The 24,665-nt window shown below is 35.5% G+C and overlaps 1 protein-coding gene across 2 annotated transcripts in view; it reads left to right on the forward strand.

Annotated features, from left to right (window-relative positions):
* The first annotated feature begins 33 nt into the window (after positions 1–33).
* LOC112048180 (nuclear pore complex protein Nup214) overlaps positions 34–24,665 on the forward strand; it is a 41,882-nt gene continuing 17,250 nt past the window's right edge. For both annotated transcript variants that reach the window (XM_052884368.1, XM_052884369.1), the window contains exons 1-17: positions 34–234; positions 323–461; positions 1,617–1,783; positions 2,649–2,821; positions 7,946–8,157; positions 11,538–11,658; positions 12,320–12,407; positions 12,940–13,042; positions 14,129–14,282; positions 14,799–14,865; positions 15,362–15,533; positions 15,859–15,926; positions 16,355–16,552; positions 17,247–17,413; positions 19,142–19,303; positions 20,288–20,470; positions 23,757–24,001. In XM_052884368.1, the coding sequence (XP_052740328.1) occupies positions 196–234; positions 323–461; positions 1,617–1,783; positions 2,649–2,821; positions 7,946–8,157; positions 11,538–11,658; positions 12,320–12,407; positions 12,940–13,042; positions 14,129–14,282; positions 14,799–14,865; positions 15,362–15,533; positions 15,859–15,926; positions 16,355–16,552; positions 17,247–17,413; positions 19,142–19,303; positions 20,288–20,470; positions 23,757–24,001 (2,458 nt within the window). In that variant the 5' untranslated portion in view covers positions 34–195. The remainder of the gene's footprint in view (positions 235–322; positions 462–1,616; positions 1,784–2,648; positions 2,822–7,945; positions 8,158–11,537; positions 11,659–12,319; positions 12,408–12,939; positions 13,043–14,128; positions 14,283–14,798; positions 14,866–15,361; positions 15,534–15,858; positions 15,927–16,354; positions 16,553–17,246; positions 17,414–19,141; positions 19,304–20,287; positions 20,471–23,756; positions 24,002–24,665) is intronic.

Here is a 24,665-nt window from a genome sequence, read left to right on the forward strand (position 1 = left end):
GATAAATATTTTGGAGAGTTGGTAACACTGTTTTTATTTGGGAATTGGGAATGGGATTTGTGAGAAAGATGTTCGATTCGAAATGAAGGTTGTAATTGTAATATTTTTTTAGTGAGAATTCAAATTCTTCAAAAACTTCTACCCTATTTCGTATTTGCTAATCATTACAGTGAAGAATAAGTTAAAAACGCAATTATGGATGTGCAATTTGCGCCAAACTCTATTGATGAGCCGGTACAGTATTTTGAATTGTAGATTTGCTCTAAATAGGTATACGATAGTCGAAACTTCACCCTACACATTCGTTTTTATTCGATTACAGAGCTTGCTTTTCAAACTTCAACGAAAAATCAAAGTATTCAACACGAACCAACAATTACCGAACCGTGGTTACAACTTGATAGCTTCTACATCCAAATACGGTTTGGTTTTTGTAGCGACACCAATTCAGACATTATCAGGTAAGTTTCTTTAACATCATGTATTTTTAAATGAATCTATAGAAGCTAATCATAAGATGTTCGTCATTTCATAACCTATGTTTACTAACAAACAAATTAAAAATGAGGGTATAAATCACTATTTCATCAATAAATCAATAATTAGAAAATAATTAAACTTGTTCTTAAATTAATGAAAATAAATTAGATTAATAAGCTTAGAATTTTTAGATATGGTTAATATATTTAATATTACATTATATAAACAAACCATACATAATTTAAAATAAATAAGTAATAAAATGCCACACATTCTCTACCTTAATTTCTAATTTTTTGTTGGTAAACAGTATTAATCAAGAAAGGCTGTAGTATAAGTAAAAAATCCTTACATATTAATTTTTTAAAAAACTGTAAAAGCCATAAAGAAGAATTGAATTGAATTGAAAAAACTGTAAGCAAGTCTTTTAAATGTTAATAATATTCCACTTTTCCCTTAATTTAAGAAAGTATATTGCTTATATATATACCATATTACTTAATTACAGTCAATTCAGTTCTTCTTTTATGGCTTTCATTAGTGCCTACTGAGCACAGTTTATCTCGCCAGTGTTGAGTAGATGGAAAAGGCACGAAGGAGATTGTTCTGTGAAGACTGATAAGTCTTAATTACATATTATACCCTGTTTAAACGTAATGTTTTTTTGTGCAAAAATATTTGCCATATCTTTTAAATAATGACTATTCCCATTCCCCCCCAATGAATTGTGAAAGACAGTATTTGTAGTGGGTACAATGCAAGTCCAGCAGGCTAATTCACTATCTTTGACGTATGCCAGGTGACATAATATGCAAAATTGGGATTCTGCGTAACGAATTCCCCGCCCTATGGTCTATTGTCTTACCCACTCCTAACACAGTCTTTCCCATGTAGTTGGAGGGGAATGAGAATATTGGTAATATTATAAAAATATGGCAAATATTCTTAAAAAAAAAGCATCCAGTGTTTACTAGTGGATATCATACAGTATGTTGATGATATTTTGTCAAGATTTGATGTTTATTTTATTGAGTTGATAATAAAAACCAAATTAGTGAATACCTCCTCTCTGTGATGTGACTGAGCACTTATCCGTTGAACTATTGAAGCTATTAATTATTATTATTGATTTTCAGTATATTACCTCAAAGAGTTGATTGATAAGGATACTGAGCCTCAATTTCTGTCTGTTAAGCTGCCAGTGTCTCCTACACACATTGCAGTCAATTGCAATGAAGAATGGTTGGCCGTTGTTGGTGGGCAAATGGTCCTTGTCTATAAATGCCTGGATTTCCAAAATACTGTATGTATACTGCACTTAAATGTTAATATAACTATTATATAAATATTTATTATAAGCCTTATTATTTAATAAATAATAACGTAAAGCTGGTCTTAAAGTAACACTGACTGGATGCTGATTATGGTTGCTGACATCTAAAATGTATTAATTTCTAGGAAGTGTTCAGAATAACAGCATACAATACTGAAATGTGTGTGTTTTGTGTTGACTCTCAGTGCTCGCACTGCTCGGCTCCTATTGATTGTAGCATGATGAAAAGCATACTATAACCTGCCCAGGAGTATGAAGAATAATTGCACCAAGTTTCATTAAAATCTGTCAAGTAGTTTTTGTTTCTATAATGAATATACAGACAAACAGACAGACGAAAATTTTACTGATTGCATCAGTATCAAACACTTATAACCCCCTGATAGTTATTTTAGAAATATATTTTATGTACAGAATTGACCTCTCTACAGATTTATTATAAGTACAGATATATCTGTAAAAGGAAAGTAGGAAGGCCTATAGGAAGATGGGTAAATGATATCACCACAGTGGCTGGCAAAGGTTGGATTGAACTGACAAAAGAAAGGGACAATGGAAAAAGATGGAGGAGGTTTATACCCGAAAGGGTCCATTGTTAACTAGTGCATAACATAATTAATTATTTTTGTTCTGTTTTTCCTCATGCAATTAGTCGGCAGACTATCAGCAGAGCTGTTGTAGGAAAATTTTTTAATATATAGATTTGTTACAATAGTTTTAAAATACTGATAAGTACTACCTAAATGGGAAAAAAAAACCTTTTATTATTATTATAGATATATCTGTGCCTTTAACTAGCTAAATTAATTCTCTTTCAATATTCAATACAATCCAGGATATTAGACCATCTGTGTCTATCAAATGTGACGTGAGCCCTACAACTTTTGTATCAGCACTGCAGTGGAATCCATGCATACCAGATACTATTGGCATTGTATTTTTTGATGGAACTTTGATTGTTAGCCAAGTTAGCACAATGCAAATGAAGAAAATACAATCAAATGCAAGGTAACATAATATATTCCACTATTTTTCTTTATTGTTTTAAATGATAAGTTGATGTTGTACTATGACCAGAGATAATTTATAATTTTGTGGATTCACTATGTAGTCCATTTTGTGACAAAATAAATACTCTTGACTTGTAACTCAGGTGTAGGTTTAAGGACTTCCTTTATGACATCAATATTTCCCTATTCTATATGTGTTTTATAAATATAAAACAAAAAATATATAAATAAACGAAACTCGTCTTATGTATTTTATGTTATATTTCATGTTGCTACCATGTGAAAGAAGTATGAGTATGTCATATACTTAAGCTCTTGTAAATGTTAAAAAAGCATATTTGGTTCTAAATAATAATTACTTATTTATCTATTTTATTTTATTATTTTACTTAAAACATAATTTTCTTTATTTGGGTAAAAATTCGAGCACGCCGTCTTTCATTTGATACATATAATTAAACGAATCAACTTATAATATTACTTGCGTATTATGGATGGAAAACCTACATAATTAACGAATTATTTTTCTACATATAAAAGAATAAATAAAATGTATCAGCTGGAGGAGGCCTATACCCATTGAGGGATTCTTAACATAAATATTAAGTACTATACTAACATACTGTAATGAAACGCCACTTGCTAGTTCAATACTGTGTATTTATTGTCATACCCTCACATACATAAATGTTTAATATTTTATGTTAACAATACACTACATCTTTCCCCTTTTCAATAAAAGACAAACATTTATTCATTTACAACAATTACAATATCATATTAATTATTTTCCTTCCTTCTTATAATGTTTACTAGAAAAGGAATCATAATACATCTAAACATTATTAAATCAATACTTATTATAATCATAATCCAGGATTAGGAATATAAGTATAGGTACAGTGATAAAAAAAAAAATACAATATTTATATTTTTACCCCATACACAACAATACAATTTCATTTTAATAATTCTTTACATGCATATAATATAATAATTCAGATTACAATTTTCTATAATTCTCTTTTACATTCACATTTTTAATTTTTTTTTTTTTTTTTTTAAATATTTTTCAGACCGAAATTCTAGTACTTACTATAAATAAACCATGCAACTAAACATAAAATACCTACATACTAAATGACGCCGATTACGTCGATATCTACGTCTGACTTGATCCTCTACGATATACGACCTGGGTTCCGCGGCCGGCTGAATAATTTTTGCGCTCTTTCGGTTCTTACCGTCTATGATCACCACTTTATCGTCAACACGCAGAGGTCGAAGATGTTTCGCGGCACGACTATCATAATAAATTTTTTGTTTATGTTGTTGGTCCAACACGGCATCGTGATTCTTTTTGCGATCGACAATATCATTAAACAATTTATGATGTGTTGGCAGCCGCGTATTTAACCTCCTACCCATAAGGATCTGCGCTGGGGAGTCTATGTTTTCCCGTGGTGCAGTCCTAAGGTTTAATAATCCTATGTAATAATCTTTTCCCGAATCGAAACTTTTCTTTATTAAATTTTTTACCGTACGGACGCTGCGCTCACTTTTACCATTACTCTGGGCATACAAAGGTGAAGACGTCACGTGTTTAATATCCCATGTACTAAGAAAGGTTTGAAATTCCTTCGAGCAGTAAACTGTTGCATTATCTGTGATCAATTCATTGGGAATTCCGTATCTAGCAAATTGCTCCTTCATAGCCCTTATCACAGAATTACTATTTACCGACGTCAATTCATTAACTTCAACGAAGTTCGAAAAATAATCTACTAGGATAAGGAAATTCTTTTTTCTATATTCAAATATATCTGAGCCTACCTTGAGCCACGGCACGTCGGGAATGGCGTGCGGCAACATCGGCTCCCGGCGCGGCGCGGGCGCGTACCGCTCGCACGTGGCGCACGCGCGCACGGCGTGCTCGATGTCGCGGGACATGCCTACCCAGAACATCACCTGGCGCGCGCGCCGCTTGCAGCGGTCGATGCCTAGGTGACCCTCGTGAATCCTTTCTAACATCTCGCGCCGTAGTGCTGCCGGTATATATAATAAATAATCCTTAATTATCAATCCATCTACATACTGTAGACTTTCACGATACGACCAAAATATCCTAAGATTAACTTTCACTTCGTATTTATTTTTAGGCCAACCGTTTACTATATATTTCACTAAGTCTCGACATTCGTCATCATTAGCTACGTTTTCTTTAACTAAATTCAATTTTTTATCACTAAACTGCAAATTACTAATCATAAAACAAGTTTGTGCTTCAATGTTTTCATTTAACTTTTCGTACATGCATTCCGGTAACGGGGCCCTAGATAAAGTATCTGCAATATACATATATTTTCCAGGAGTATATACGACCTTAAAATCATACCTCTGCAGTCTAAGCATCATACGCTGTAATCTAGCCGGAACGGAAGATAACGATTTTTTAACTATCGATTCTAGCGGTTTATGGTCACTCTGTATGGTCACGTCGCGTCGCCCTAAAATATATTGATGAAACCGTTCACACGCAAACACAATTGCTAACATTTCTTTTTCTATTTGTGCGTACCGTCGCTGCGTGTCAGTGAGCGTGAGGGACGCGAACTCGACCGGGCGCCCCGACTGCAGTAACACCGCGCCGAGGGCCTCCGCGCTGGCGTCCACCGAAAGTACAACCGGGAGCTCCGTACTATACAATGCGAGCACTGGCGCTGTTGCAATTTTTGTTTTTAATAACTTCACCGCCTCCGAATGCACCGAGTCCCACACCCATTCAGCATTTTTTTTAAGTAAACTTCTAAGCGAAGCCACCGCCTGTGAATAATTAGGTACAAATTTTGAAAGGTAATTAATCATACCTAAAAACCGCTCTAATGATTTTCTATCACTGGGCTCGGGCATTTCCAGAATAGCTTTAACTTTGTTAACATCCGGTCTCATGCCCCGTTCATCGAAAATATGTCCTAAATACGTTATCTCATTGACCCCAAATTTACATTTGTCTTTATTAAATCTCATTCCTATTTCGCGCGCCCTTTCTAATAATCGATTCAATCGTAGATCATGTTCCTCCCGAGTCTTACCCCAGACCACGATGTCGTCTATGAATGAGTCGACTCCCTCCAGATCTTCCAGGTGCTGACGCACTCTCGCGTGGAATATTTCTGGTGCACAGCTTATCCCGTAGGGTAGTCGCAAGAACTGGTACCTGCCTTGAGGGGTGCTGAACGTGCACAGGTCCGCGCTAACGTCGTCCAGCTGGAGCATCCAGAAGCCGCAGCGCGCGTCGAGCACGCTGAAGCAGCTCGCCCCGCGCAGTCTCGCCGCGAGGTCGGTCACCGTGGGTAACGTGAAGTGCGCACGCCGGATCGCGCGATTTAACTGCCGCGGGTCTAAACACACGCGTATATCCCCATTTTTCTTCGCTGTTATTACTATAGCGTTTACCCATTCTGTTGGATGCTGTACCTTGCGAATTACACCCAGCTGTTCCATGCGCTGCAACTCACTGTGGAGTTTCTCTCGGAGACCTAGTGGTATTTTCCGCGACGGACATATACTGGGTTGCACCGTTTTATCTATAACTATCCTATGTATACCAGGCAATTTCCCGATACCCGAAAATAAATCTGAATAACTTTTGTCTATATCTAAGTTATCTATTCTTTGTATTAAGCCCAGTTTTACACAAGCACTCAATCCTAATATATTTTGACATTGCATGTTACATACAACAAACTTCAGATTATAAAACACTTCCTTATATTTAACAGATAGGTTACATTGTCCTATTATCGGCACAACGTTGCCGGTATAAGAGTGCACTCGCCCAGTGTAAGGGCTCAATTTTTTGTAACTAAGACCTAGATTCAAATAATCTAATTTAGACAATATATTCATTCATTCGCCGGCACTCCGCCGCGGTCCCGACTCCGGCCGGTCTGGCCGCGCCCGGCCACTCCGTCCACACGAACGCTCGAACTCGCCTCTTCTATTTGCTTACTCTCATGCCTCGATATCTCATCGGCCTCACAGATTTGCATAGTCTTCGTGAGATTTAGATCATCAGTCCTCAGTAGACGATCCCGAACGACGTTGTTAGAAATGCCACATACTATGCGATCTTTGATTAAGTCGTCTGTGAGATGCTCAAACTTGCAATCTTGACTGAGCAATCTGAGCGCGGTAACATATTTTCCTATCGGCTCACCCTCGCATTGATTTCTCGTAAAAAATTTAAACCGTAACATTGTAACATTAGTTTTCTTTGTTCCAAAATGAGTATCAAATTTACTTTTAAGACATTTCACGTCCTCTGCACTTTCCTCTTTACCATACGTGAAGGTTGAAAATATCTCATAACCCTCTGGCCCGATGAGATTCACTAACAAGCTGGCTTGTACATCTAGTGGTTCCTTAATCGTCCCCGATGCTTTTAAAAAGATCTCGAATTGCTTCCACCATTTTGTCCACGCGTCCGCTCGCGCGGCTGGACTGCCATCGATGTTTAACTCAGCCGGTGGGCGAGCGTGCTCCATTTTACCGTAATACAAACTTGCATTAACGTCACTTACGTTAAATCTTCACTTATTTCAATAATTCACTGACTCAAACTTCTAAAAACTAATTAAATAACTCGCACCGCTGCCACCATGTAATGAAACGCCACTTGCTAGTTCAATACTGTGTATTTATTGTCATACCCTCACATACATAAATGTTTAATATTTTATGTTAACAATACACTACACATACGTAACAATTATAACCTTCTAACACTTATTTCAGAACAAACAATTTTAAAAAAAATCTACACGCAATTTTGTTAAATATTAATAAACTAATACACTAACACAAATAGTATAGGATAAATTAAACTTAAAATAACTATGTAATTTATTGTTAAGAAGTAATAAAGGCTTTGATTGATTGATTGATATGTGTTTTATAAAAATAATATGCCTGATTATCAAATACCTAAATGCTCTCGGATTTTATGGATGTTTTTCATAATTTCCATTACCACTAAGTTATGTAAAACAAAATATGTATATGATTTTACCTAAAAGCATATTTTGAAATACCCTTTTTTGAAAATAATTTTCGTTTTTAGATGCATATGTTGGAGTCCAAAAGGCAAACAACTTGTGACGGGTAACAACGACGGTACTCTCAGCCAATACAAGCCTGATCTCTCTCCAATGAAAATGATCCCTGCACCGAATCTGTTTGAAGGTGCACCGGTTGAAGTGTTAGCTATACACTGGATTGCAACATACCAATTTGCTGTGACTTATAAAAATGCATCAGATAATAATCGACCAGGTTCGTTATACTCCCTTCTTCTTTTTTATTTTTTTTTTTATTAGAATATTTGCCATATTTTTTTTTTTTAAAATGACCAATATTACCATTCCCCTCCAATTAGTCGGGAAAGACTGTGTTTGTAGTGGGTATGACAATAGACCAACTGGACGGGGATCGAACCACCACCTCTCAGTGATGAGTCTGACCGCTCCTTAATGACAAAGTTGCTTGGAGGCCGTTGGATCAGCTTCCACCTTGACACAGGAAGTAAAACTATAAGAAATTGTAATGTTGTCATAAATTGTAATTATAATATTACTAGCGGACGCCCGCGACTTCGTTTGCGTAAACTTCGATGTCAATTTTACTACTACCCCCTAACCTAACCTAACCTACCCTACCCCTACCATACCCCTACCCTATCACTACCCCAACCCTACCACTGCCCCGACCCTACCCCTACCTTACCTATACCCTACCCCAATCCTACCCGTACCCTCCCCGTACCCTATCCCTTTCCTACCCCTATCCCACCCGTACCCCTATCTCACGCCTATCCTACCCCTACCCTGCCACTTCCCTATCCTACCCGTACCTCTACCCTACCACTACCCTACCTCTACCCCGACCCTACCACTACCCTAAACCCGGCCCTAAACCTACCCTACCCCTGCACTACCCCTACGCTTCCCTACCCGTACCCTAACCTACCCTGTAACTTCTCTATCTTACTCCTACCCTTAGCAAAATCGGTCCAGTCCTTCGAGAGTGGTGGTATGACCAAGAGAAATAGAGACTTCTATGCTAATAATATAAAGAGGTAAAGTTCGTGTGGTTGTAGGAGGTAATCTCTGGATCTACTGGACCGATTTGGAAAATTGTTTTACCAATAGAAAGCTACGTTATTTGCGAGTGTCCAAGGCTATGTTTGATCCCCATATTCACACGGGAACGGGAACTACGTAAATGAAAGCGCCGGGCGTCATATAGTGGAATTTCTGCGTCTTTTAGAAATTTTGTATTATCTCCGAAACTATTTAAGTAATTAACATACTGTAAAGGGCAAATCTTATCTCCATAATACCCTTGTGATTATTAAATAATTTATTTTAATAAGGATTAAAGTTTAGTTGTATAAATAATGACGTAAACCTAAGTATATAAAATTAAATTTTATAAAATTAAAACACAAAAGGCCTTTTTTCTTCTATATATCATATAGAAGAAAAAAGGCCTTCAATATATAGAAGATATATGGTGTCGCGGACTTTTTTGTAGAACTTTTAAAGATACATAAAGTCTCCATATATTAATTTCAATTTTACACAATAGTTAAGGCAGCGCATGCGAATAAGTCTGTATAAGAGGATTTTCAGTCCGACCTGTATGACAAAAACTGTGATAACTCGGCTAATATATATGATACCAATATAAAATATAGCCTATAGCACTCCCCGATAATGTAGCATTCTACTGGTGAAAGAATTTTTAAAATCGGACCAGTAGTTCCGAAGATTATCCCATTTAAAAAATGTGACAAACTTACAAACTTACAAACTTTACCTCTTTATAATATTAGTATAGACTACGTATGTATATCTTTTACAAAATTAAGTTAACACAAAACACTATAATTACACTTACTAAGTTTTAATTAATTTATATACACAACAATCGAAATAATACCATAAAACGAAATAATAACTAATTACACGAAATACGTATGACGAAAGTCGAAAGTCGAAACGAAACGAATAAAATAAAATTACAAATTATTTATTTGAATTTAAAGTTTAAACCTGATTACCTGAACCTGGTCCTGAACCTAAACAAAGAAAGTACGACGTATCTAAACTATAAATTAAAACTTAAAGTATGTCTCTAATCTCTATTTCTAAATCTAAAAAGCAAATACGTAAATAGACAGAGTCAGACAAACAGTACCTAGCTAACTTTATCTACCTACGTGGTACGTGCCTAGAAGTAGAACATAATCATTAACAATAATAACAATTAACATCGACTTGCCAAAATCTAAGTAAATTTTTCACCACCAACACCAATGTATAAACAATCAATTTCGATCATCATGTAGTCGGCATAAATCTCCCTAGCGCCGTACAAAAATATGGTGTTTTTGCTCAACGCCATCTATTAGTAAATGGATAAAACGCCTACATAGAGTTTAGTAACCAAAAATGCTGATCCCTATAAAATACGTAGAAACCTATAGAGGAAGGTTCAACTTAATTTGGCGGTTGGCGCTTAAACATAAGCGGCATTGCGCCTTTTAGAAATTTTGTATTATCTCCGAAATTATTTAACTAATTAACATACTATAAAGGGCAAATCTTATCTCCATAACATCCTTGTGATTATTAAATAATTTATTTTGATAAGGATTTAAGTTAAGTAGCATAAATAATGACGCAAACCTAAGTATATAAAATTAATAATTTTTAAAACACAAAAGGTACTATATCTGCTAATGTATAGAAAATAGGTATATGGTGTCGCGGACTTTTTTGTAGAACTTTTAAAGATACATAAAGCCTCCATACATTAATTTCAATTTTACACAATGGTTAAGGCAGCGCATGCGAATAAGTCTGCCTAAGAGGATTTTCGGTCCGACCTGTATGACAAAAACTGTGATAACTCTGCTAATATATATGATACCAATATAAAATATAGCCTATAGCACTCCCCGATAATGTAGCATTCTACTGGTGAAAGAATTTTTAAAATCGGACCAGTAGTTCCGAAGATTACCCCATTTAAAAAATGTGACAAACTTACAAACTTACAAACTTTACCTCTTTATAATATTAGTATAGATTGTATGACTTTTTTTAAAAAAGAGCAACTGTTGAGTTTCTTGCCGGTTTCTTCTCAGCAGAATCTGCCTTCCGAACCGGTGGTAGAATCTTTACAAATAGTTAACTGACATATCAAAAGTGCTTGTATACTGAGCCTACTTGAAATAAATGAATTTTTGATTTTTTACCATTAAGCTTTTGAGGCTGTTAAATCTATGCAGTACCATAACCGACCATAATCTTCACTATGGGCCATTTTTGCACTCAGCTAGGTGATTGTGCATGTTATAGTTATTATTTTCATTTTTATGCTTAAACTAGTTGACGCCGCGTGGTTCCTGTTCCCATAGGAATACAGGGATAAAATAGCCTACAGCCTTCCTGGATTAAAGGGCTATCTAACACTAAAAGAATTTTTGGATCGGACCAGTTGTTCCTGAGATTAGCGGGTTCAATGAAACAAACACTCTTGAGTTTTATAATATTAAATATATGCTTAAATTTTTTCAGTACAAAATAGTAAATTACTTGAGGAAGGCTATTTATGTGATAAACCTATAATATTATATATTTTTTCAGCTGTAACAATTGTAAATACACCCAAAGGAGGTCAACTTACTTGCCTTAATTTTGAGGACATTTGTTATAGTATGGGATCAACGAGACCTTGGTACTATTATCTGCAAGGGATTTCCCAATGGTAACTAATTTCTTTTATACTTTATTATATTTGAGAATAACTGAGGGCCTAGTGTTTTGATACCTTTACTATCGCGTTAACGTAAACGCGAATTTCTACGGAATTGAAACAGTGCCATCTAATGGCATTACTGCACAACTGTTTCAATTCCATCAAATTCGCGTTTACGTCAACGCGATGGTAACAGTATGTTATAGTTAGATAGATAGTTTTCAATATTTTCACTGAAGCAGTGAATGTGAGTGTTGACATATGTGGTTGAGGATCCCCTTAAACCTGCACCCAGAGACACAAGCCTTAGGCATTGCTCTAAGTTATTCTTTATTCTTTGCCACTCTAGGGTTTATTGGTTACATTGTTGGTGGGAATTTTGAGATTTAATAGGTTTTTATTTCATAATTGTTTTGTTCTGATGTCAGCCCTTTCTCTGACACATTAATATAATTTTTTACACTAATATTAAAATCAAGATAAAAATGTTCTTGTTCAATGTTCATACAATGCAACATAAACGAAACTCTAATAATTTTACAACACAACATGTTCATGATTAAGAACTTATTAAAAAAAATACAGATCCACCCTATTAGAGGTAGTGACAAAAAAACACTGGTTGGCAGGATGATGACTATTTAATATTAAAATGTATAATATATAACAGGAACCTGATATTGTCTTCGTCATCAAACAGTATGGAAATAGCAACTCTTGCTTCCCCCGACAGTACAAACTGGGTGCAGTGGTGTCAAGTATGTATTAATATTTATTTCATTACTAGTATGCAAAGAATTTGTTCTTTATTACTTTATTATTCCTAGATTGTTAGGCTTTTTATTAGTGTAATCAATGAAGCATGGGGATTAGTAGCACATACTTAATAAATACCAATTCTCTGCTCTCTCTACTACTGATAATATTTTGGAAGAAAGACGAGCTTATATAGGGTGTCCCGTAATTAATGGGTAAAACGCAAACGCTAGGTACACCACCTAATTATCTAAAACTAATTTGAATAGTTTACTGAAAATCCCTAAGATGACCAAGTTATATCTTTTTTTCGGATTTTTCAGTTTTAAATAATTAGGTGGTGTATTTGCGTTTTATCCATTAATTATGGGACATTGTATATTTCTTTTCATAGTCTGACTCAGGAAAAGAACCCAGGACCTTAGAATCTGAAGCAACATGGGTTAACCAACTATGCAGTGAAATGAAACAATATACATATCTATAGTATTTTCTTTTATTTAGATATATTTTAATGTTTTATTTTGTTTTTAGTCTGATGAAGCAAGGCCCGAATTACCATTGACAGATAAAAAGCTAGAGAACTACCCTGTTGGTATTTGTATTGACTCTGCTGCCATACACCAGTTACCTTGGGGTAAGTTTTTTATATAACAAAGAAAATATTTAAAAAGCAGATCCCCGACTCTGTATACATAAAAAAAAATGGGAACTAGGACCTTATCCATAATAAAATAAAATAAAAATCGTTTATTTCAGTTTCTAAAATAACATAAATATGTGTGAGTTTGAAAGCTTCTTTTATGAATAGTAAACCTAGTAAAGTTCTACCTCTGTATTGGAAGGCTCCACTCTTTTATAGCTAGTATATAGTGAAATAACAGATTTGACACGAGCTTTAAGCGTCTGCTAATATTGATATAAAATTCTGCATAACTGAAAAGTGCCTCAGTTATAATAGCAACCCTGAACATTCAACAACTCGGTACCAACAGTTGCCTTGACATGATTTGAACATGCAAACATCTGATCTTATCCAATCAAGAGTTAAAAATAGTCCATACACCTAATATTGTCCTAACACTCAATATTGTCCTAACACCTAACATTGTCCTAACACTTAATATTGTCCTAACACCTAATATTGTCCTAACACCTAATATTGTCCTAACACCTAATATTGTTCTAACAGCCAATATTGTCCTAACTCCTATTATTAATAACACTAATAGTAAAATTGCGGATTTCTGAAATACAGTCCTGAGTCAGAGAACAAACTTTTTAAAGCTCAGATATCCCCCTAACAATATAATCTTTAAAACTGGCTAAACGTGCACAAGGTTCCGAACGTAAAATAAAATAGTATAATAAAATGCTTAAAATTATAGTGTAAAATAGTATTTATACTAATCTATATTAATATTATAAAGCTGAACAGTTTGTTTGTTTGAGCGCGCTAATCTCAGGAAATACTAGTCCGATTGGAAAAATTCTTTCAACATTAGATAGCCCATTTATCGAGGAAGGCTATATTATATATTATCATATATTATCACCGTATTCCTACGGGAACTGGAACCACGCGGCTGAAACCGCGCGGTGTTAATAATTTTAATTCTGATCTTTTCTAGTTTTAATTTTTAACTGCTTCTCTGTATTCAATGAATATTTTGTATATGGGTGTCTGATCTGAAATAAAATGTTTTTTTTTAACCCTTTGTAGGTGAGAACGAGATGCTACCGCCGATGCCTCTTCTACACGTGGTATCACAGACCGGACTGTTGTCAATCTTCAACATAGTCAACCTGAACAAGTCGGCGTCGCAAATATGCGTGCCAGTGCAACATATGGCACTACCGGCCGCTGCTTTGACGAGGTACCTACTATTTGACGGGATATTGCAGATCTCGTGAAGAGAAAAGACGTCGACCAATAGCGATTGCGCCGCTATTGGTCGATATTTGTCTTTCTCTAGTCTCGAAAAATGTGGGTAGCTTAAGCTTACGTAACACGCCTCTTCCTCTCTCGTCGATATAATATTTTTAATACAGGATATTATTCCAATACAGGAAAGTCAGATTTTGGGAAGAACGAAAGAGACAGACTGTCGACTAATAACGGCGAAGTCTAAATTTTGTCTTTATCACGCGCTCTCTTTCGTCCAATAACAATGAGAGAGTGCTTAAATACCACTCGTTCTTTGTTGCTATATGTAAACCGAATGATCTCGTTTTCTCTTGGTTCATTGTTTATCACAGCTACAAATAAGTATAGATGTCCTATTCAATGATGATATCATGATGGTTTTGCTGTAGTAAATATATTATTCAGTTACTATGAATTTTCTATGAAATAGACCAAAGTATATTTAATAATTTACTTTACTTTTTAGAACAACACCTGAAGATGTGCCATCACAACCTGAAGCACCACCAACTGTGCCCTTTCCTCAACCCAAGGTATTTTTTTTACAACCATTATTATTATAACACTTTAAAAAAATAATCAAATCTCAAAATAATTGGACGATATCAATATTAGCTTAGCTGTTTATAAAAAAATGCACTTAAATACATTTTGGAAATCAAGTTATATTGCAATACATATATTACCGATTTCCTATTAAATAGTAGATGCACAATCAGTGACCAAAGACGTCCCCACACCCCACACCCAAACAGAACTTCTTGGCACTCAATTCAAGTAGTTGCATATGCAAATTCAACCTTAAACTCAATCCTTAAGGTTGAGTTTGCTCTGAATTTGGGCTTTTATTGTATATTGGACTATATTTAAAGGCTTTTTTGTATAATTTTCTTTACCAATAATCCTATAACTGTCAAAGCAAAATTGGCCAGTTTTTAAGTGAAACTTTCAACATGATTGTGCGTTCATTTATTATAAGAGATCAATGACATAAATGGACAAAATTGATGTAATGATGTTAATTTTTAGCCGCAACCACCGCCAATGTACCAGCAACCGCCAGCGCAACCTGTGCCGGTCCCGCAACCTACACCGGTTCCGCAACCTACGCTAGTGCCGCAACCTACACAGGCCCAGCAACCTATACCTGTAGTACCAAAACCGGTGCAACAACCACTGACTAATATTGCACCTCCTGCAGGTAAAGTTTCCTATATGTACGAGTATAGTAGTTTCAGTATTAATGACCACAGTGTAAACTATCTACACGTTTCCTTCTACTAGGATCTTACCAAATTTAGCTAGGCAGGGAGAACAACACGAGCAGAGAACGGGGAGTGTTGATCGATCGTCAAGGAATTCCTTAACCCTACATCCTGTAGTAACAAGTTCGGGACTCTGCTCGGAGTTCTTCTCTCTACCATGCGATGGACCCGGCACCCGCACAGTGAATCCATGGAATGCTAAGATATTCATTTCTCTCTATTACTGAGGTTTACTGTTCAAGTAACTTTTCTCGTTCGCAGCCACAAGTTTATCATTTGGAGTAAAAAAGGAGCCAGCATCGCCTGCAGTTGAGACAACTAGTGCTCCGGTAATATGTTTTTTTTTTTGTTATATTCTCTACAGGTTAGCCCTTGACTACAATTCACCTGATGGTGATGATGATGATGCAATCTTAGATGGAAGCGGGCTTGTTAGGAGGAGGATGAAAATCCGGTAGGGTGGTAACTAGCCACGGCAAAAGTCAGAACTACGTCAACCCACCACCTCCCATGGCCTTTTCAACCTCTCGGTAATTTGGGCCGAATCGAGGGAGGGCGAACCCACTGCGCCACAGAAGCGTCGAACATTTTTGCTACTTTTTAGAGTTCCGTAGTTCACAAGAAACCCATATAATTTGGCTATTCAGTGCAAACAAACACAAATCTGTTTCTTTTTAAAAGAAACAAAAAGTTTCTCTACTAAAATTATATTATTAGTATAGAAATATAGATATAGTAATACATTTATTTTATTTAGTTTCAGTCAAAACCAGCAGCTCAAGCGACTAACGCTCAAGCAGCTTCAGCTGAAGCGGCTGCAGCTCTGTTGGAACAAGAAAGAATCAACAAAGCGAAGATGAATCAAAAATTAAGAAACATGCTCATCAAAGAAGTGAACGATTTCAACATGGAAATGTATACATTCATGAAACTGACACATGAGAAACAAATCAAGGTATGTATGAATCTATTCTGGGAAGTCCATATTAATTTGGATGTAATACTATACTTATAATAAAACAGATCGAATTCTATACATTTATTTGCAATTTAAGATTTTACTTATACCATTTGTATCACCAAACGTTACCGTGGCATAAACATACTTTTATTTAACCAGATCCTTATTATAATCTCCATATACTTTTATATGGGGTATACCTGAGTTCCCTGGGTCGACGTTGTATGGGGCGGTGGACATTCCATTTAATCTGGCCCGGTGAGGGTTTTGCGACCAAAACTGGCACAAACGTAGTTTTGACCACAGGGTTAGAAAAGTTTGTGGCACATGATAGCCAACATATTGGCCAACGAATTAGCCAACGTTTGGCCACAATGAGCGGGCATCGATATATCCTAAGTCATCCAACCGACACCAAGTAGACACACTAACACTCATCATATTATTGTGAAGATAGTTATCACTTTTAACATCAAAAACAAAAGCAGGCAATACTTTGCGGAAGATAAATAAAAGAGATGGATAAAAAATAATTGCTTTTTTTTTCTATTATATTAAAAAAAATCGACGAATGCAAGCAACAACGTTACCCTGATCCAATAGAATAGTTATTTATCACATTTATTGCCCAATAAAAAAAAATATTGGAGTAACTGGAAACAGAAATTGATTATATCATAACTTTTAGTTTGAACAAGACATACAATCGGCCAACTTCAACATAGACTTGGACACGGACAGCGCGCGCCTGAGGAAGGAGTGCGGTATCGACAAGCTGCGTGACGTCATCGTGCACTTGAAGCTGGAGATGGTGCGCGCGTGCGCCGTCATCGCTGAAGCTAGGACGCAGGCTGAGTGAGTGCTTGTTGGTATTAAGGAGTCCGGCCGCTCAGAAATTGTTTCTGACGTGATTAAATAATTATGTCAAATCAAATCAAATCAAAATTCATTTATTTCAAGTAGGCTCAATTTACAAGCACTTTTGACACGTCAGTTGACTATTTTTAAAGATTCTACCACCGGTTTGGAAGGCAGATTCTGCTGAGAAGAAACCGGCAAGAAACTCAACAGTTGCTCTTTTTTAAAAAAAAACATTATACAATATTATAAAATACAATTGATGACAACATTACAATTATTTACTTCCTGTGTGAAGGTGGAAGCTGATCCAACGGCCTCCAAGCATCTTTATCATTAAGGAACTCTTCAGTGGTGTAGTAACCTCGACTAAGCAAATGTTTTTTTAACACATTGCTTAAAGCTATGCATTGGCATGTCCATCACAAATTGTTTCTGACACCTGTCAATGTCAATGATATATTTAAATATCTTTTAATAATCTTAATTACGAGTAATAAAATTCAAAATTGAATAATTATGTCAACTTACATCATCATCATCATTATCGACCCATATTCGGCTCACTGCTGAGCTCTAATCTCCTCTCAGAATAAGATTGGTTAGGCCAATTGTCAACGCTGGCCCAATGCGGATTGGCAGTCTCCACACACGCTGAGAATTAAGAAAATTCTCAGGTATAGAGGTTTTCACACAACTTACAATAAACGTATTAATTTTGGGCTAAAATTATTACAAATGAAATAATTGACAAATATATAAAAAGTGACATTGACAGGTGTCAGTAACGCAATCTCTGAGCGGCCGGGCTATAATAGAAGATCCGAATTAGAAAGTACCTTCACCCATCTGTTTAATAGATTAAAGTGTTTTATATAAAATCTAGTATATAAAAAAATATGAGTAGGTTGCCTCAAAAAGTCCTGGCCAAACTATCATTAACGATAGTTAATAATAGTTAATATCTTTAATTAATCTTCTACTATAGAGATCGTGTATATATTTTGTAGATGCAACAGTGTATCTGCGATGAGTATTTTCAGATCACATGGACGTCAATAACGCTCCATACATGCCCCATTTTAATTTTTTTTTGTATGACGTCACTACGACGAAAAATACCTAAGATTTCTTAAATCTAATATACGATTTGTCATTTAATATGCTTATTTTATTTATATTTAAAATTAATGATTCTTATAAAAATTTTCGAACCTGATATCACAATTTTAAAATAAGTATGATAGGAGTGCGGTGGCCTACTGCGAACAAAGTCGTCGGCTAGTTTTTAACCGACTTCCAAAAAGGAGGAGGTTCTATGTTCGGCTGTATGTATGTTTTTTTTTATGTATGTCCAGCGATAGTTCTACTCTACTACTGAAGCGATTTGGCTGAATTTTGGAATAAGAATAGATTTTACTCAGGCTACTTTTTATGCCGAAAAAACTCCATGGTTTCCCGAGATTTGCTGTAAGAATTGATGATTTTGATGATATGAATGTTGTTACTCTTTCACGCCTCTACTACTGAACCAAATTAGCTGAAATTGGTATTGAGATATATTATTGCCTGTATTAACACATAGGCTACTTTTTATCCCGGCAAAATCCATTGCTCCCGAGGGATTTCTGAAAAACTAAATTGCATGCGGACGCAGTCGCAGGCGTCCGCTAGTTTCTCATAATTCTAAAATAAAAATTAATGTCTACTATTTATTTAAAATAGGGCAAAGGATCTCCAAGAATGGACGCAGGCCGACCCTCTGACCACCAAGCGCATTGCGTCGGTGAAGAAACTCGCCTACTACGTGCAAACGCAACTCGACCACGCCCGCAAGGCGCTCGACCACAAGTGGAACGAGATGAGTGCCAGAGAGGAATACGGCAAGTAAGTACCTTTTTACATGTTTTATTTGAGATCATTTCGTAATTGTCTAGCTTAACCTCGAGTTTTTACCATAAAATATACTTCGTTACTCCCTGATAATGTAGCTTTTGTTTGTGGAAAGTATTTTTGCAAGTCCAGTAAAAGTCCGGCCGCTCAGAGATTGTGTTTCTGATAGCTCGTGATCGAATTGGCGAGGTAACTTCGAACTGGCGTATAAGGTTGTTGAACTGCGATGTTTCAAGGTCATAACCAACTGTTTGTCTTTGTAGTTATATTACAAAAGACGAGGCAATTGTAATATGTTTGTTTTGTCCCATTCGATCATGACCTGTCACAAACGCAATTTCTGAGCGGTCGGACTTAAAATAGTATAAAATACAAACCTCATTATAATATTAGTATAGATGCTCCCAACTAATTCATCAGAGCAAGGGTGTCGGTTGGGGGGGGGGGGGGATTGCAGAATTAGAAATTATCATCATCATTATTAATGAATAAGTTTCGCTACGTCATTATTATAAGGATGTGTATAAGAGACACATTTTAAGATCTATTTACAAAAGAAATATTGTTTACACCTTAAAGAATACAACCCTAGAGTTATGGGAAATAAATACTCCCGAGCTCCCTGTATAAATTATTTCAAAGACATTACTAACTCTTACGAGCCGTGATAGCCCAGTGGATATGACCTCTGCCTCCGATTCCGGAGGGTGTAGTTTTGAATCCGGTCCGGGGCATGCACCTCCAACTTTTCAGTTGTGTGCATTTTACGATATTAAATATCACGCGTCTCAAACGGTGGCAGAAAAACATGGTGAGGAAACTTGCATACCAGAGAATTTTCATAATTCTATGCGTGTGTGAAGTCTGCCAATCCGCATTCGGCCAGCTTGGTGGACTATTGGCCTTATCCCTCTCATTCTGAGAGGAGACTCGAGCTCAGTAGTGAGCCGAATATGGGTTGATGACTAACTCTTACAGGCCCGGTGATAGAATGATCCGACCAATATTGGACGATGTGTACCAACCGTTGGTGAAGCAACAAGAGATACTCAGCAGACAGATGGCGGTGCTCAAAACTTTGAGGAACACCATGAACGAATGCAACTTCGCGCCAACTTTCAAATCCACATCGCTTTTGAGGAGTACACCGTTCAAAAATAAGTGAGTTTTACACCAATTTACCTATCTATACTACAGCCTGTCTTGATGAATTCTGTTCACCAACAAACAAATTAAAAATATAAGAATCACTAGTCATTTCACACCTAATAACAATTTTAATTAAATTGTTCTTAAATTAATAAAAATAAACTTAGAACAATTAGATACAGTTAAAATATTATATGAAACATTTTATAAACAAACCCTAAATAATCTAAAATAAATAAGTTATGAAATGACATGCGATTTCTACCTTCATTTCTAATTTCTTTGTTGGTAAACAGTACTCATCAAGAAAGGCTGTAGTATAGTAGGCCTTGATTGTCAATGATATTAAATACTGTTAGATGTGTTACTAGCGCATGAAAAATGTGGCGCTCAAAAGAGGAAAGGAGATCATTCACGCTCCATACATTTTTGGGCTCTTTTTGAAAGTGCCGGCCAACAAAAAAAAATGGCACGACTCGCTAGAATTAGCTATTTGGAGCAATAGTTAATATGACATAAAAGTTGTCAGGTGGCTCTGAACTAAGTTATACAGGTTCGACGATTCGTTATTTCCATACATTTTGTCAATTTTCAAAAGTGTCCGCTACGAAAAAAAACTGATACGTATCGTTAGAACTGCCCATTTGGAACAATAGTTAGTATGGCACAAATGTTGTAAGATTGCTCTGAATCAAGTTATACAGGTTCAATGACTCGTCACTTCTATACATATTTTTTGAGTTTTGTAAGTGACCACCGACAATATAAATAATACGTATCGTTGTAACTAGCATTTGCAGCAATAGTTACTATGGCATAAACATTTTAGTATAGCTCTGTGTCCAGTTATGCAGTTTTGATGATTCGTCAAATCCATATGTTTTATTGATTTTCAAAGTGCCGTTTTACAAAAATATGCACGATCACAAGTGATAGATATTTGTATTATCACTGCACTTATCGTCAGAACTGACCATTTGGAGTAATATTTAGTAAGTCGTAGGAACTACGAATGCTGTAGGTTTGGTCTGAACCAAGTTATAAAGGTTCGATATCTCGTCACTTATATGCATTTTATTGAGTTTTGTAAGTGCCCACCGACAATATTCATGATACGTATCGTTTTAACTGGTCATTTGTGGCAATAGTTAGTATAACACGAATGTTGTAGGGTTGCTCTAAACCAAGTTATACAGGTTAAATGGCATGTCATCTCCATACATTTTATTAATTTTAAAAGGTGCCTGCCAATAAAATTCTTACAGGTATCATTTTAACTGATCATTTAGACATACTTTGTCAGTTAGTATGGCAGACACGTTGTATAAATGGTCTGATCTAAGTTATACAGGTGTGACTATTTGTATTATCCATACATTTTCTTGATTTTTAAGTGCCAATCATTAAAATGGTACGTATCATTAGAACTGGCTGTAATAGGCACGGGCAGTAATAGTTAGTATAGTACAACAACCGTTGTAGGCCTGCTCTGAGCCATGTTATACAAGTTCAATGATTCTTAATTTCTATGCATTTTATCGATTTAAGCAATACAGTTAGTTGGTAGGTATGACAGAAACATTGTATGATTGCTCTGATCCAAGTTATTTGCGTTCGATGATTCGTCACTTATGATTTTGTTGATATCTGAATGTAATGGGGAACAATAAATAGGAAATAATGATGAATACTTAACTAATAATATGAAATAAATGTCATCATGGTGTAAGAGCTGTGACATCATTATTTGTTATGTTCTTCCTTCTGGACCGTTTCTGCACTTGGCCATGTGATTCGCCGTTGTGCGTGTATTTGTTATGTTATTCAAGCTTGTAAACCGAAATTACCATTACTTGAAGAACTTAATAAAACGTTTTTATTTCTCTCAATGCACAATAACACAATTTTTAGTTACATTTGCACCATAATGTTGAATTTGTGCAAATGCTTAGAATCATTATTTCTATATTTTATATTATTGCTTTTATGTTTTCCAACTTTTTTGGAAATCAATGAATGAAAGTTATATAACTTGTTTCAGTACTAGAATTTTTTTAAGCGTGTGCAACGTGTTACTAACTATTGCTCCTAATGTAGTCATTAGGAGCAATAGTTAGTAACACGTTGCACACGCTTAAAAAAATTTTAACGTAACGTTAAAAAAAGTTTTAACGTTAGGTACCATATTTTAGGTGAACGGTACTTAAAAAATTAGTAAAATAAATGAATGTTTCAAATCATCTAAACAGTATAACTTGATTCGGATCTATACTACAACGTTTATGCCATAGTAACTATTACTGAAAATGGCTAGTTATAACGATAAATAGCATTTACTTTGTAACTAACAAAACTCCATCAAATACATTGAAGTGACGAGACATCGAACCTGTATAACATGGTTCAGTGCAGTCCTACAATCATCGAAATTGTATAACTCGACACAAAGCTATACTACAATGTTTATGCTATAGTAACTATTGCTGCAAATGGCTAGTTATAACGATACGTATGATTTATTTTGTTTGCGGCCACTTGCAAAACTCAGTAAAATGTATAGAAGTGACGAGTCATCGAACCTGTATAACTTGGTTCAGTGCAGTCCTACAACATTTGAACCGTAGTAACTATTGCTCCAAATGGACAATTCTAACGATACGTACCAGTTTTTTTTCTTGGCGGGCACTTTTAAAAATTGACAAAATGTATGAAAATAACGAATCGTCGAACCTGTATAACTTGGTTCAGAGCCCTCCTACAACTTTCATGCCATATTAACTATTACTCCAAATGACTAGTTCTAACGATTCGTGTCATTTTTTTTCGTTGGCCGGCACTTTCAAAAAGGGCCCAAAATGAATGATCTCCTTTATAGTCAACTCAATGTTAGTTGTGGTCAACAAGGAACGTTATTAAAAGAAATAATAATTAAATATCGTCTACAATGTCGAGTTGTGTGTTCAGGAAGTGTAAAAACTATAGGTACATACATAGTATATTTATGTATATGTAATTAAAGATAAAATTGTGCATGTGTTTGTAGCCTATTTGCGAAAAACGATGATTTTGATGATATGAATGTTTGTTACTCTTTCACGCGTCAACTACTGAACCGAATTAGCTCAAATTTGGTATTGAGATATGTTATAGCCTGGATTAACACATACGCTACTTTGTATGCCGGAAAAAATCATGGTTTCCGAAAGATTTGTGAAAAACTAAATTCCATGCAGACGAAGTCGCCGGCGTCCGCTAGTAAAAAATAATGAAAATGAACTAATATCAGAATTGTTTTTAGGGATCAATTAACAAAACTCACAAAAAATATTCTAAACATGAGCATAGAGTCGCAGAACAAATCAAAAGACAATCTCCTGAGCTCACAAAAACTGGACGCCCTGCGCGATGTACTCTCAAACCACAAACCGATTAAAGTAAAACCAATGGACGCTGAGCTGCAACAACACTTGGAGTACATGAAACAGAGATACGATAGGAGTTCTAAAGAGAGAGAAATGAGAGACATTAAACAGGAAATTTCACGTAAGTGTGTTTTTTACTGGCTCTTCCCAAATTATAATTATTACGAAAATAGTCCAACTGATAGGAGATTGAACTGAGGCCTCAAATAGCTAATTTGATTAGCTTGCTTCTCTCTCTTACCTGCTAAAAACCTCTCATACCTTCCAAACATTGGTGTCCCTACCTTAAACCCGACCACCAACGTCGTGAGTCTTCTTTACATCAGATTCTCTCTTTCATCCTTCTCCTTGATCTCATTATGTTTTCCAGAAAGTTCTTAGAGTACATTCCATTTCTCTTAGAGTGCATTCGAGCGTTATATTTATTATCTCAGCTCTCAGCTCTTCTCTCAAAAAGTTCAAAGTGTTTATTAAACGCAAGCTTTTGGGAAATGCTTACTATAGTGTTAATGGTTATATTAATGATAAAAAAGCTTAGTGTTAAAGTGTAATATATGACTGTGTGCTTAGTTTTAAATAAGTTTGTAAAATGGTGGTAAACAAAAAAAAACCTTGGCTGAGTTTGTTGTGGGCTCTTCTCAGACCAAGGCGCTTTGGGAACCCGCGTAACTTTAATTTAAGTTTTCGGCTATTTTTACCACCATTAGATTAAAATAAAGTATGACATAATCCTGACTTTTAAAAGTGCTTGTAAAGTAAGCCTAATTGAAAAAAATTAATTTTGA

This window comes from Bicyclus anynana, chromosome 11 (genome assembly GCF_947172395.1).
Source record: "Bicyclus anynana chromosome 11, ilBicAnyn1.1, whole genome shotgun sequence".
Classification (NCBI taxonomy): Eukaryota; Metazoa; Arthropoda; class Insecta; order Lepidoptera; family Nymphalidae; genus Bicyclus; species Bicyclus anynana.